General features: G+C 43.1%; 1 protein-coding gene across 2 annotated transcripts in view; it reads right to left on the minus strand.

Moving 5' to 3' along the window:
- BCAP31 (B cell receptor associated protein 31) overlaps positions 1-11,773 on the minus strand; it is a 51,651-nt gene extending 39,878 nt beyond the window's left edge. For both annotated transcript variants that reach the window (XM_081315784.1, XM_081315785.1), the window contains exons 1-3: positions 11,679-11,773; positions 6,360-6,517; positions 4,956-5,056 (exon numbers count right to left, since the gene is read on the minus strand). In XM_081315784.1, the coding sequence (XP_081171910.1) occupies positions 4,956-5,056; positions 6,360-6,454 (196 nt within the window). In that variant the 5' untranslated portion in view covers positions 6,455-6,517; positions 11,679-11,773. The remainder of the gene's footprint in view (positions 1-4,955; positions 5,057-6,359; positions 6,518-11,678) is intronic.
- Between the last annotated feature and the right edge of the window lie 4,142 nt (positions 11,774-15,915).

Raw genomic sequence — 15,915 nt, forward strand, 5'->3', positions numbered from 1 at the left:
GTCTGCTGATGCTAAACTACTAGCATTTACTCCAAAATACTTGCTCCTATCTCTTGCTGCCAAGAAACTAATCTCAGTAGCGAGGCAAACTAGTTGCTGTTACTGCCACTTTTTATTACTCTTCGAATGTAAGTCACAGTTAAGAACAAAATTATATTATTTCTAATTGCTGGTTAGTTTTCTGAATTGAGACAGAACCTCACGGCCTTCCTGCAGAGATCGCCTCGCGCCCTTCTGCAAGCGGGCACTATTCTCGCAATCCTTAAAGGGGAGCCTCCTTAAAAGGGAATCTCCTAAAGGACTGCAAGAATAACACCTGCCTTCAGAATGTGGCAAAGCGGCCTCTGGAAAAAGCCATGTCTCACTCTGACTGGGTGCATCTGTCAAAAGCGGCAGAAAAAGAGAAAGGTTGTGCACTCTGGGTCCTGGAGCCATCCGAGGGCTCCCATGTATGGCTGAGTAATAAGTAGGCTAAAGCAGGGGTCCCCGACACCCGGTCTGTGGACCAGTACCGGGCCCCAGCATGCTAGCAACCGGGCCACACAAACAAGCAAAGCCCCATCCGCAGGATGCAGGCAACACACAAAGCCAGAGCCCCTCCGGTCCGCGGAAAAACACTTCTCCACAGAACCGGTCCCCGGTGCCCAAAAAAGTTGGGGACCTCTGGGCTAAAGGGTCCAGGGTTGTACCAGCTTCACACATGCCAGTAAGCCCCTGGAGCTGGCTAGCCCATAGCAGTTTCCGCATGCCGGAGTCTCTGACTCTTCCCTGCCCTCCAAGGAAATTTGCCACTCTATTGAACAACTGCAACTGCATGACCCAGGACCAGGACTGCAGTTGTTGAATGAAATAGCCATATGACATCTCGCTTAATGACCACCTCACTCAGCGACAAAGAGATTCCAGGGGCAACTGTGGTCTTAAGTCGAGGACTACCTGTACTGCAGCAAGTCGTTATCCTCGTGAATTTTTGAAGGAAGATGAAACTCAGTTACTACTTCAACCTTTATTGTGCGTTGGCATTATCTTAGGGTTCTGTTTAGTACTGAGCAGCATACTACTGGCTGCTGCGCTTTCTTCTTTCACTTTCAAGAGATCCCTCAAGTCTTCCTCATTTCTAACCTTCCGGGCAGCGGCAGCAGCAACAGATCTGAGGCAGTTTTTTTTTTTCCCCAGCAATCCTATTTCTATTTTTTTCTAGATTTTCTCATATTATATTTTGCACGTAATTAAATAATCGAGCTTGGAACGCTCCAATTCTGAACCGTTTAGTCATTCTGTATTTCATTCTAGTTGCTCCTTCCTGGTCATGAAGTAAATTCTTCAATAAGCAGATGGGGTGGCTCAATACAGGTGGTCCTCAACTTACAACGGTTCATTTAGTGACCGTTTAAAGTTACAATGGCACTGAATAAAGTGACTTATGGCTGTTTTTCACACTTACAACTTTGGTAGCATCCCCATGATCGTGTGATCAAAATTCAGATGCTTGGCAACTGGCTCACACTTATGACCGTTGCTGTGTCCCAAGGTCATGTGATCATCTTTTGCAAACTTGACAAGCAAAATCAAAGGGGAAGCCAGATTCACTTAACAACCTTGTTACTAATTTACCAACTGTGGCAAGAAAGGTCATAAAATAGGACAAGTCTCACTTAACCAATGTCTCACTTAACAACAGAAATCTTGGGCTCAATTTTTGTAAGTCGAGGACTACCTGTATATCTGAGGAACCGTCTCACCCCAATGGGACTAGCCTGCTCCACTCGAGACAGTGGAAGTGGCCTGCTACGGATCCTGTCTCCTAAGGAATTCCAGTGGGCGGGATCAGGACCTTTGTGGCCCTGTGCCTGTGGAACACTCTACCACTGGAAGCGAGGACTGATCTCATCCTTTTGGCCTTTCTGTAGGGTATTAAAACTTGGGTTTGCTGCTTGACTTGGCCGGGGGGGGCCTCCCTACTGGAGGTGGTTGATGGGATAAGAAGACCTCATCCCTGTGCCATCCATCTCTTGATTTTTTGCATAATTTTAATATTTTATTTATTTTTCTACTTGTCTTTTTATAATTTGTTAAAAGTTGCCTTATAGGGGAGATGGGCAGCATAACAAAAATTAAAAATAAAAATAATAAAACACTCATGTTTTTGAGAGTTAGCTATCCATAATCAAAGCCAAAAGCAAACATAAATAAGCTGACTTTGTAAAAATGCCGCTTGGGGGGGGGGGGAAAGCCCTAATAAGCAGGTATATACATAGAATGAAGGCTATTGCTAAGCACATTGATTTGTGCTTAAATTGTAAGCCGCCCGGAGTCTTCGGAGAAGGGCGGGTTATAAATGGGATTAAAATAAAAAAATAAAAAAGAATATCCTTGCTTTTTCATTATCCATTGGATATGAGTTATTTGCTCTTTGGTACTCTATTTCTGAATCCACCTTGTACCTCTTGGTACTTGTTGCATGTACTGTTGAAGTACAAAGTACAAAACCTTCAGCATTATTTTAGATCTGAGAGAAGTGAAATTGTTCAAGAGTTCAAGCTGCTACTTCTTCAATATTGGAATAAAAACTGATTGTTTCTAGATTCTTGCCGCTGCTTGTGTTTCCTATGGCTGCTTACAAACTACACAAATGATTTTATAAGATTTTAAACAGTATGTTGCTGGTATTTAATCATTTAGGAGCAACATTCTAACTTCACTTCCCAAACTGCCAGGTTCTAGTTCAGCGATCAAACCTTAATACATATCCTTGATTTGGAGGTATTTTTGTACAGTTTTTCATATATCTGCACAAGTCTTTCTTTAGTAGATCTTTGGCTTGCCTTTTCTCAGCCCATCTTTGCATAAAAGGTCTGGTGGAACATGCAGAAGATTTTTAAACAGAGGATAAAGTTTTGTCCGCAACTTTTTTTGTTGGGAATAATTACAGATGCTACAGTTGTGGACACTAAGTTGATGTTGAATTTAATTACGGCAGCAAGACTCCTGATAGGTCAGTATTGGAAGAAGGAGGAGCTGCCGACTATAGAAGAGTGGACTTTAAAGGTTTCCGACCTGGCAGAGATGGCGAAGATTTCGGCCTATTTGAAAGATCATTCGCAAGAACGCTATATTATGGAATGGAGAAAATGGATTGAGTTTATCCAGAATAAGTATAGGGTTAAGAAGTTTTATGTAGCATTTGAATAAGTCTTCTTTCTTTTTTCTTCTTTTTTTTTCTTTTAGTTTTTTTTTTATATATATATTTAATATTACTAAGGTTTGTTTTATCCTATATAAGCTAGAGAGTGATGGATTTTAGAGCTTATAGTTGTTAGTATATGATTGCTTATGATTGGTTTTTTTTTATATATACCTTGTATTTAGCTCTGGGAAGTCGGGGGGGGGGGGGGGGGAGGGGGGGAGGGGGGAGAGGTAGGGGGGGAGGGTGAAGGGAGGGGGAGGGGGGGTTTTAAAGAAAAATTGTATGTTAAAACTTTTCAATAAAAAAAAGGTCCTTTGATTTATGTAACACGCTTAAATAATTCTTTTGTCCTTCCCATTCAATTTATCCTCAATTCATTTGTGTTGTTTATTTAGATGTACCATTTTTGGTCTTTGCAACTCAGTAGTTGGGCAAATTCTCCTCTGTCATCCTTTGCCCTTTGTTTTCTTTCAAGAGCTGTTCCCAACTTATCATCACATAGTCTATGTGTCTTATTTTGTTTTTTGTTTTGCATGTGGTATATTTTTGTCTCATCTTTAAAGATATCACACATTTCACCCAGAAATCTTCTGTAGACGAGCTCTTCAACTGCTATTTCATTCTGCCTGCAATTAGTGCAGGTTCGAGTCCCACCAGGCTCAAGGTTGACTCAGCCTTTCATCCTTCCCAGGTAGGTAAAATGAGGACCCAGATTGTTGGGGGCAATTAAGCTGACTTTGTAATAATGCCACTTGGTGTGTGTGTGAAAGCCCTAACAAGCAGGCATATACATAGAATGAAGGCTACTGCTAAGCTTGTAAGCCGCCCCGAGTCTTCGGAGAAGGGCGGGATATAAATGGAATTAAAATAAAATAAAAAATAAAAATTTGCATCTCTGATTGGAGCACAGAGGCTGCTGTCACCAAGTGGTTTGAGATCATTTGAGGTCATTTTCCAATGTGAGGCACTGACCTGAGCCCTGACTGTGATCCTCTTTTCCTGAGAGCTATTCCATTTCTTTTGTCCTTTTGTCATCCACAGCAGATGATGCAATGCTTTGGCATTTCAGTCCATTCATTCTGCTGATTCCCAAAACGTTAATGTTCAACTCCTGACGTTTCTGCTCAGAAAACATCAAGTTGAACTTGGTTCATGGATCAGACATTCCAGGTACCAATGGTACATGGGACTCTGGAGCGTCAGACTTTCCTTCTGCTTCTGGATAGATGAGTAGCTTCACATCTTTTCAACCCAGCACCAAAATTAGCCATGCTCACCCTTCTGCTCTTTCTCAGTAGCTGGTTGGGCACCTTCTATCCTGGGGGGCTTATCTTCCAGCACCATGTTGACTTGGGAGCATCCATTTGGTTTCCCTGGCAGAAATCTGGGGCTAAATACTTTCTTCCCCATTCCTTTTTATATTTTCCATAAATACATGCCAGTTGCCAAGTGCCTGAATTTTGATCACATGACCTTAGAAACGCTGCAGTGATCACACGTGTGAAAACTGGTCATAAGTCACTTTCTTCATTGGCGCGGTAACTTCGAAGAGTCACTAAATGAATGGTCGTAAGTCAAGGATTACCTGTATGCAAATAGGCACACCTTTATGAATAAGTGATATTAATAATACTGTCAGTAATAATTTTATTTTTATTTTTTTTTATTTTAATTCCATTTATATCCCTCCCTTCTCCGAAGACTCAGGGCGGCTTACAAGCTTAGCAGTAGAATACTGTCAATACCAATTGCATAGACTTCTACTTACCAAGAAACAACAAAACAAGGATGATTATAAGTACGACAAAGAAAGTGTTTCCATAAATCACAAGGAGCTTCACCAAACGGGACTTGAAGATTTTCTGCCACCTGTAGAAAAAAAACTCCAATATTAAGGGGGTGGGGGTGGGGGAAATGCACCCGTTGGGCTGCAATGCACGTTACATCATGGCTTAGCAAACGTTTTAGATATCGGGTGCTGCCTCTCAAATAACTAAAAAAAAAATCACTGTAACCTCATGATGATGACAATTATATTGCCAAGGGGGGAAAAAAGAGCAAAGGAGCAAAGACATAAAGTCAAATATCACCATGCCTGACATACATCAATTCATCATTTCTGACTGTGGTTGTTAAGCAGGGCGTCACATGCTTGCCATTTGCAACCTTCTGCAGCTTCCCTGTTGATTTCGCTTGTTGGAAGATGGGCATGGTGGTGACAAACGGCAGCTGTGTGACCACAGAACACTAAGGCCGCCATGCACGCATGCCAACTGCCAAGCACCCAGATTGCGATGTCACCAATGGGATGTTGTGATGGCCATAACTTCAAGGACCCAACTGTCTCTTTTTTTTAGTGCGGTTATGATTTTGACAGGTCACTGAACAAGTGGTTGGCAAGTGAGAATTACTTGCACTGTGCACTGTTTTAAAACTTGTAAGCCATTCACAATCTTTTCTGAATAGAGTTAGTCCTCGACTTATGACCGGTCATTTAGTGACTGTTTAAAAGTCACAACAGATCCCGAAAAAAGTATCCACAACCCAGATTTGAAGTTCCAACAACCCCACCCCCTTGGTCACAAGACCATATTTCGGGTGATTGGCAGTTGGCATGCATGCCTGGATTTATGGCTGTTGGCAGCATAATATAGTCACATAAACAAAAATTTACAGTTTTGCTGGAAACTGGTATGTACTGTACTTCTGCTTTCCAGCAAAAAATCTTCCAGCAAACAAGGATTTGCTTAATGCTTGCTGCAAAAAAAGATCATAAAATCAGGCATGATCATTTGATGATCTACTTAATGACCATAAAACCTTACAATCGTAACTGCAGGCTAATAACTGCGGTCATACATTGAGGACTGCCTGTAGCCTCAAAATCTGAGTAATTAATACAAACTTGAGCAACTCTTTACTTTTAACACAAAAGCATATCCCAGCCTCCTTCGGATTCTTGGCCTTGGTTAAAAATATATTCTCCAGCCTGCTTTGGGGTATTAATTACTCTCACTCATCATCCCAGGTTCCGGAGTCACTCCCTCTGCAATCCTCTGGAAACCAAGGCGAGTCTTGACCTACATTGTGTGGCTTTTGCATTTCTCGGCAGCCTAAGCCATCACGATTCAGGACCCACCCCCATCCCACACTCACCCTCCTAGCTCCTCACCTAGTGGCAGAGATAAACGGAATACAGAGCAGAAACACAAGGAGGACTTCAGCATAGAGAAAAGTGGCCACAGCTGCCCACTGGAGACTCATCATGGAAGTATGGGAAGGAAACGGCTCCAAGAAAAGCTGAGATTCACAGCTAGACAGAACTTTTGGCTGAAAGGAGGGGAGAAAAAGGTTATTAGAATACAAAATACAACACAAAGTGTCATCCAATAATCAAAGGGCTTAACTGAAAACCAATGTCAGAATTCAACAAAGGAAGATGTTTTAAACAAGGCAAACCTGGGTGTTCAAAAAGAGAAACGACCCAGTTAGACTTATGAACCAGAAGGTATCATAGTTCCAAGGCATTCTGCTAGCCCCTCAGGACAAGCTCTACAGCAAGGGTGCTCAACTTTCAACACCTGTGCCCTTCAATTCCCAGAATTCCCCTGCTTTCTGGGAGTTGAAATCCACAAGTCTTGGAAGTTGTCAAGATTGGACACCCTTGCATCTACAGCAGGGGTGTCTTCAAACTTAGCCCTTTTATGACTTGTGGAATTCACCCAGACTTCCTCAGCCAGGCACATTAGCTGAGGAATTCTGGGAGTTGAAGTCCACAAGTCATAAAAGGGCCAAGTTTGAAGACACCCCTGCTCTACAGCATCACCTCATTTGCACATGTTCAGTGCAAGGACAGAGCCAACAGAAGAAGGGTGCTTTATTACACCATGCAATAAAAGGAGAGTAGCAGCCCCTTTTTCAGCCAGAAATGGGGTACAAATAACCCTCCAAATCTTCTCAGGAAGCAGTTGGGAGGAGAGGCGGAAATGAGGAAAAAAGGGTTGAAAATCTGTGACAGATTACAAAGTCTCAGTTCCCACAGAGAGAGGTGCAGTTGCAAACAGAAAGTCTGATGACTGCTCAGACCAGGGGTCTGCAACCTTTCCAACTTTAAGACTTGTGGACTTGAGCTCCCAGAATTCCTCAGCCAGCATAGGCCCCTGGCTCAAACATTCCTCTCAGATTAAGGGCAGAAGAAGCACATACTGTTCCCAGTAAGCCCCCACCCCCCCACCCCCCCAACTGCTCTTTTCCTCTTCAGGAAGCAAGCTCTCCAGGTATCTCTGTGAAGATCAATCTGTCAGCAGATCAAGTTCTTTCTGTAAATCACACGTGACCACGCCTGCCTCTCACCAGGTGGATTCAAATAAGATGCAGAGTGTAACCTAGCTTCAATGCTCCCACACTCAATACATTCCTTGCTGCTTATGATGATTATGATGAAATTAAGGAGTTAAAAAAACCTGCCAGATGCTGCTGAACTGCTACTCCCAGCAACCCCCCTGTAAGTACTATCAGTGGAAAAGATTCCTGGGAGATAATAGTTCAGTACTATAGGCGAACTGGTTTGCAGTCCCTAAATTACAGTAATTTCTCTGCCTTTTTTCCTATGGGTTTAAAATAACTACTAAGAATTAAAAGAATTCCAAATACCAACTTAAGAGATAAAAAAGAGGTAGCAGGATGCATGCAAAACACGTTATGAACTCAAATAAAAAAGTAAAGCCTCAGGAAAAAGAAAAGAAATCTTGTGCCATAATGAAAATAACCTGAGGAGGAAGAGTAATCATTTCTTTTGATCCAAGGCAAAACTGTTCACACAGCCTCCTTAAGGTATAACGGTACTTGGCAACCAGTCTGCATTTGCGGTGGTTTGAATCATCCCACAGTCACACGATCACAATTTATGATGTTTTTGCCAGAAACTTCAGGGTTGCAGCAAAAATGCCCCACAGCAAATAACGGGTTCCACAAAAAAGGTAACAAGATGACCCGCTTCACAATTCTTACTATTTGCAACTATAATGGCCAGGCTTCGCTACAGTCAGAAGTTGGGGACTACATGAATAGGATAAGTGTAAGATTTGTGCTTTAAAATTGCTGCTATCCTTCAAGAATTAGGAAAGCAAAAATAGTGTTGCTCCTCAAATGACAAGAATATTTTTTCCGTAGTCAAGAATACAACCTTGAATCCAAAGTGGTTACCCCAAATGTTGTGGCTTGATGTGGGCATAAGTCATCAATTACGTACAATAAATGAAATAAATGAATGAAATGGCAGTTTACTTATATTTCATTAAAAAGTGTTAACTATGTATAAAGGAAGGCATCCAGAAAGTTGGAAAATGAAGAGGGGGAAGTAGGGGGGGGAAGGGGAGGGGGAAGAAGAGAGAATGTAGTTGCCAGATCCAAAAGTGCTTTTTCAAAAGTCTAGTTGCCTTTTGAAAAAGCACCTTTGGGACAACCATGACCTAGATGACAAACATGTAGTTGCCAGACTGCACAGAGCATAAAAGAGGGAAAAAGAAGACAGTCCATGTTAAAAAAAGAAAAAAAGGGGTGGGGGTGGGGGCAAAAGCCACAAATAGCCCTTATAATGAAGACCTCTTAGAGCAGGGGTGTCAAACTCATCACATCACGTGATATGTGGTGACTATTGCGACTTTTTTCCACTGCCGGCAATGGGGGAGGGGGCAGTTTGACACCCGTCTTAGAGGATTTGTCATTCACATAGTAGCCAACATTATTAGTTTCACAATCAGTTTCACAGCAAGCATTCATCAAAAGGCTAGCCACTAACTGTTCTACCTCCCCTCCTACAGGGACTCACGTCTACCCCAATATTTTCCTTTTTAATCTGTTAAAGAGTGGGAGAATTCCAAGAAAAATTGAACTAAGTCATTCACTTTGCTATTTTTGAAGAAAACTTAGGGGGCCCACTTAAAGCCCCAAAGCATTCTGGGGGTGGTAGTGAGAATGCTAAAAGAGGCTTTATACGCTCTTCTATAGTATTTTAGTTTCCCATTAAATTATCTTTTCAATGTAAACAAGGTGGGAAATTTGATAGGTATCAAGGAAGCTATCTGCAGCATTTTGTACACTTGTGTACTACAACAGAGTCCCAGAATGACCATCTTTTTTATTTGTGCCTAGTGTGTTAGTCTGTCTTCAATGAGTTGAGCATCTTAGGAATGTGAATAACCCATAATCACAAATATTGAAACACAAAATATATTAAAAGGGAATATCTCACTGACAGAACTACATTGTAAAAAAAATGAAGAACCAACCGTATATTTGTCCCACAAAATTATTTGCACTAATTCACTTTCTATTTGTGGATTTACCGGTAGTCATAATCATCATTCATCGTGCATCTAAGGTCCCTTTGTTACTGACCTCATCAAGAAAAAGCTGTCAGCAAAAAAGTAGCAACTTTGCAATAAAAGAATATAGGATTATTTGCCATCTTTGTACAGGCTAATGGTATTTTTTATTCATTTCATAGCTTGGTTTGAAATGAAAAATTATATGGCTGCTCTGGATTAATTACCAAATCATCTTATATGGGCTTCTGAGCTTGAAACACAAATGCAAGTAGTCCTTGGCTTACAACCAATCACTTAACCCTTCAAAATTACAAGCCTGGAATAGGTGCTTTATGGCCCATAAAGCACTTCTGGCCATAATAAAATATTATGCCCACTGCCGATCACATTACTGTATTTCAAGGGCTTGGCAATCAGCTTGACTTTACAACCAATTGCAGCATCCCACAGCCTTGTGACCATGATTTGCAGCAGTTTTTGATGTTGTCTGGTAAAAAAAACACTCATTTGAAGGAATGGGTTTTCCACTTATGATCATGCATTTGCTTAATTACAGAAGTGACTTGCCTAACAATCATTGTAAAAATGTTGTAAAATTAGTTCTGGTCATGTGGGTGCCTTACAACCAGAATGCCTTAGGACCCAAAATCTGGTCCAACTGCAGTCATAAGTCAAGGACTACATCTGTTATGTCTGTGTTTGTGGGCATATATTTAAACTGGGTTGTAGAACTCAGCTGAATGGCAATTCTCCTATATTTACTATACAGCATGAATGCAACAAGCTCACCAGCATCCATTATCTGATCCTCATGCCACCACAAGTAAATAAGACCAGAAAAATTGGGCTTTTTGAAGTTTGGGGATAGGACTTGGGCAAAATGGATAGTGATGCTTAAGATTTCATTCCTTAGGTCCCCCAAACCATACACCCTTTGGATTGCAGCTCTTAATTTTAAAAAGCATGTACATAAAACTAAAAACCCCTTTCAAGTAGTAAGTTATGCAGTTTCCAAGAGTTTTGCAAATTGAGCAAGCAGAAAGGGAGATTAAAGAGCACACGACTGCCAGGGACAGCTGAAGCACTGCAACACTTGCACAATTCCACTTAAACATTTGGTGCATCAACAAAATAGAGGAAGAAATTTAAATCGGCATTTATTCCAGGTTGGGGAGGCACGCTGTACTTTCTCTCTGCTGCCCACCTACTTTAAGGAAAACATGAGAAATATTTTTCATCGGTTTCTTAGAAAAACTATTTCAAAGACCATAGAGATAAGATGACAAGATAAAATCCACTTCTCACACCCCCAGAGATTGGAAGCAAACTCATATTAAAGTTATGTGCTGCCTTCCCTTCTCCCCCCCCCCCCCCGCCCGCAAACTTTCCAAATAAAGTGAGGAAAGCTACATGCAAACCTCAGGCATTGGCATATCAAATACCTATTTAATTCAATTCCCTAAGATTTTTTTAACATTATGCCAAGGATGAATTCGCTTTCTCAAGAGCCCCGTGACTGACAGCCAGGAGAACAAGTCCGACTACCACCCCTTTTGCAATTCCTTCGGAGACGGCAGGAGGTTGTAACGCTGCAGAACAGGCCCATGCCTGTTACACACACTCTTTCGCAAATACGCACCCGCTCGGGCTCTATAGGGCCTCCTCAGTGCATCTCCCTCCCGCTCAGATAACCCCATCCTCGTTCGCGCAGCCTCCTCCATAGTAATGGCCCCTTACAATATTAGTCCTGCTGCGCTCTCCTCCCCCCCCCGCCCGCAAATCCTAGAATTTGCAATCGGGAAAGAGGGGTGGGGTGGGAAAGGTAGGCTGCTTCTAGGACACGAAGAAAGGTGGGGAAAGCAGACAAGGTAAAACCGAATTACGTTCAGGCGTACTATGGGAAGACGCCGCAGAAATGTGGGGATTAAAAAGCAAAAAGGTGCTTCGCCCACTCCTTGCAGGAGAGGCTTTCCCTTCCTCCCACCATCATTCTTTCGAAATGCAGGGGACAACGCGCCCCGTGGAAGAAAGGCGCCAGAACCAATTTCAAGGCGGGAGCGCCTTCTTTTTTTAACAGCCTTTTGCTTTCTTCCCGAATGACCAGGCTCGCTGGCCTGTCCCCTCCCTCGCTCGCTCGGCGGGAGAGGGACCCCGATACGTACCAAACAAGCCCCCAAAACCAGCGCCCGCCTGCGGAAGGTTCGGCCACACGCAGAAATAGAGAACGCTCGAAGCCCCGCCCCGCCCCCTTTAACTGGGCGTGGTCTGAATGCGCCCTCCGCCCAATCGCGAGCGAGTTTTCTAAAGAGAGGCGGGGGGGCGGAGGGTAAAGGCCGAGGTTTGCTCCGTCAGGGTCAGAGGCGTGGCCGCGTCGCAGTTTTCGACGTGGCTATTAAAAATCAGGGGAGGGGAAGCTTCGTAAGGACGCACCGCCGTGGTGGGAAATGTAAAGGAAGTAGCTGGGTTGCAAATGCGTTGGACTACAGCTCCCATGATATCTAGAGAGGATGGCCAATAGCCCCGCCTCTCGGGGTTTTAGAGGAATTGCAAGCGTGCGAGGCTCGGATGGCGGGGAGGCGGGGCTTCTTTTGCTCTTGTTTTTCCTAAAAAAGGCTGAGCGAATTCCCTATTTTCTTTTCCCAGATAAAACTATCCATTCTCTCACTATTTTGTTGATTGTTTAGGCTCCTCCATTCTTTCCTGTCATCCGTTGCTCCCGTTTCCTTTCTTTAGATCAGAGGTCTTCAAACCTGGCCCTTTTATGACTTGTGGACTTCAATTCCCAGAATTCCTTAGCCAGGCACACGGGCTGAAGAATTCTGGGAGTTGAAGTCCACAAGTCATAAAAGGGCCAGGTTTGAAGACCCCTGCTTTAGATACATTGGGCTTAAAAAGTGCTTTCGGAGAAATGACTGGCACACTTGCCAATTCAAAAGCAGCGTTCGGCTGTAGCTGAATGCACCTGAGCGTCTCCATTCTCGTACATATCAGGTTGGAGTTAAGAGTGTAAAAGCCTGGTTTTGCTTCATGGCTTTTGCAGCGCAAGGTGTGGAGCAAAAGCCATACTGCGTTTTAGTTGACGTTCGGAACTTCTGCATTTTTTGCTCTTAACCGCTAGAAAACCACCAAATTTGACACAAACTGGTTTTTTTTTGTTGCGCTCGTGACACGTAGGACAGACAGTATGCAAACTGGAATAGAAAGTAAATTAGGAAAAAATTATGATACAGCAGTATGTTTTTCCCCCTATCTCTGATTCCTGCCCTCCTGTTCAGAACCAAAGGCCCGTTTGGCTCTTTAAAGGGATACAGTGGATAAAGTGGAATAAAATGGCATATTATTCATATAGGCCAATAATACCTTGCATGTCTGTATTTCCATAATATAGATGGGTGGGGTGGGATTATTTAATTACACTTGAGGTCTCAGTATGATCTTTAGTAAGATAATCTTTATTGTCATTTTTTTACTGTGGGCACAATTGTTGTTGTTGTTAGTTGCGAAGTCGAGTCCGACCCATCGCGACCCTATGGACAATGTTCCTCCAGGCCTTCCTGTCCTCTACCATCTTCTGGAGTCCATCTAAGCTCACGCCTACTGCTTCAATGACTCCATCCAGCCACCTCATTCTCTGTCGTCCCATTCTTCTATTGCCCTCAATCTTTCCCAGCATTAGGCTCTTCTCCAGTGAGTCCTTCCTGCTCATTAGGTGGCCAAAGTATTTGAGTTTTAGCTTCAGGATCTGGCCTTCTAAAGAGCAGTCAGGGTTGATCTCCTCTAGGACTGACTGGTTTGATCGCCTTGCAGTCCAAGGAACTCGCAGGAGTCTTCTCCAGCACCATAGTTCAAAGGCTTCAATTCTTTGGCGCTCAGCCTTTCTTATGGTCCAGCTTTCACTGCCATACATTGCAACTGGGAAGACCATAGCCTTGACTATACGCACTTTTGTTGACAGGGTGATATCTCTGCTTTTTAGTGTGCTGTCTAGATTTGTCATGGCTTTCCTCCCGAGGAGCAAGCGTCTTTTAATTTCTTGACTACATTCCCCATCTGCAGTGATCTTGGAGCCCAGGAAAATAAAATCTGTCACTACCTCCATTTCTTCCCCATCTATTTGCCAGGAATTGAGAGGGCCAGATGCCATGATCTTGGTTTCCTTAATGTTTAGTTTCAACCCAAGTTTTGCACTCTCCTTCTTCACCCGCAACAAGAGGCTCTTTAGTTCTTCTTCACTTTCTGCCATTAGAGTGGTATCATCTGCATATCTTAGGTTGTTGATGTTTCTTCCGGCAATCTTAATTCCAACTTTTGATTCATCTAGCCCTGCCTTTCTCATGATGTGCTCTGCATATAAGTTAAATAGGCAAGGCGATAGTATACAGCCTTGCCGGACTCCTTTCCCAATTTTGAACCAATCAGTGGTTCCGTGTCCAGTTCTCAATGTTGCTTCTTGGCCCGCATATAGATTTCTCAAGAGACAAATAAGATGGTCTGGTATGCCCATCTCTTTAAGGACTTGCCAGAGTTTGTTATGATCCACACAATCAAAGGCTTTAGCATAGTCAATGAAGCAGAAGTAGATGTTTTTCTGGAATTCTCTAGCTTTCTCCATGATCCAGCGTATGTTAGCAATTTGATCTCTAGTTCCTCTGCCTCTTCGAAATCCTGCCTGTACTTCTGGTAGTTCTCGATCCACATACTGCTGGAGTCTAGCTTGTAGGATTTTAAGCATAACTTTACTAGCATGAGAAATGAGTGCAATGATGCGATAGTTTGAATATTCTTTGGCACTGCCTTTCTTTGGAATTGGAATGTAAACTGATCTTTTCCAATCCTGTGGCCACTGTTGAGTTTTCCAAATTTGCTGGCAAATTGAGTGTAGCACTTTTACTGCATCGTCTTTTAAGATTTTGAATAGCTCAGCTGGAATACTGTCACCTCCACTAGCTTTGTTGTTGCTCAGCTTTTCTAAGGCCCACTTCACTTCACATTCTAGGATGTCTGGCTCGAGGTCAGTGACCACCTCATTGTGATTATCAGGGACATTAAGCTCATTCTTGTATAGTTCTTCTGTGTAATTTTGCCACCTCTTCTTAATCTCTTCTGCCTCTGTTAGGTGGGCACAATGGTGCACATCAAAAATGAAATTTAGTTGAGACACTTTACAAGTGTCTCCAGCGTTAAACAGATGCTATTCTTTTAATGACCAAAAGGGTTTTCCTTTTTGAGAAGCAATTACAGTGGCCTCTTTCAAATTGGCACAGGAAGTTAAATTGTGCAGCTCTAATTAATAATGTAAACGGGAGGCGGTGGCTCAGTGGGTTAGGACGCTGAGCTTGTCGATCAGAAGGTCGGCAGTTTGGCGGGTCGAATCCCGAGTGCCGCATAGCAGAGTGAGCGCCTGTTACTCGTCCCAGCTTCTGCCAACCTAGCAGTTCGAAAGCACGTAAAAATGCGAGGGGGAAGGGAGGGAGGTGTTGGGGAAGGTTGGGGAAAGGGGAGGGGGTTGGGAGGGGTTTTGTCTTGTTAAAAAAATGTATTGTAAAACTTTTCAATAAAAAAAAGAAAGCACGTAAAAATGCAAGTAGAAAAATAGGGAACACTCCGGTGGGAAGGTAACAGCGTTCCGTGCGCCTTTGGCGTCTAGTCATGCCGGCCACGTGACCACGGAGACGTCCTCGGACAAGCGCTGGCTCTTCGGCTTTGAAACGGAGATGAGCACCAGCCCCTAGAGTCGGAAACGACTAGCACGCATGTGCGGGGGAACCTTTACCTTTAATTAATAATGTATTTACTAGTTAGAATGCTGGCATAAGAAGCCAGGTTGCTACAGTGAACCTCAATGAAAGACTTCAGGTTCCTGTTTGCAGCAGATGGCAGCACTCAACATAAGTTCAAAAGAAACAGAAACAGATTCACAACAATGTTTTCTTCAGTGGGAGGGTGGGGTAAAATGTAGAAGCCAAGTCACAGATTGAAGATCCTAATAGGAATTATAAGTATCTTTGGGAAGAGATGGGCACTTCTGTGTCTAGTATATAATACATGGACAATAGTGCCTCATGCTCTGCCCTCTTTCCTCCATTGGCATCATAGCAACCAATTTTAGGCATACATTTGGAAACTGCCTCCTGAAAGCCCATGTAGTGTTCATGGTATCAGAACCAAGAAGACCTAGTTGTAGCTCACCCTCAGCCACTGGGTGTTTTGGGGTCTGATATTCTCTCTCAGCCTGTCCTACCTTGCAGGTTTATTTCTATAGGATGCAAAAAATAACTTTAGATACACTGCCTTCAGTTCTTGCAATAAAGCTGGATTATAAATTTAACAAGTAAAAACAGCTCTAGGAGCTGCAGCTTGAGGGCAGCAGATGCTTTCAACAACTCACAGTTGCCACAG

This window comes from Vipera berus, assembly GCF_964194415.1.
Source record: "Vipera berus genome assembly, chromosome: 2".
Classification (NCBI taxonomy): Eukaryota; Metazoa; Chordata; class Lepidosauria; order Squamata; family Viperidae; genus Vipera; species Vipera berus.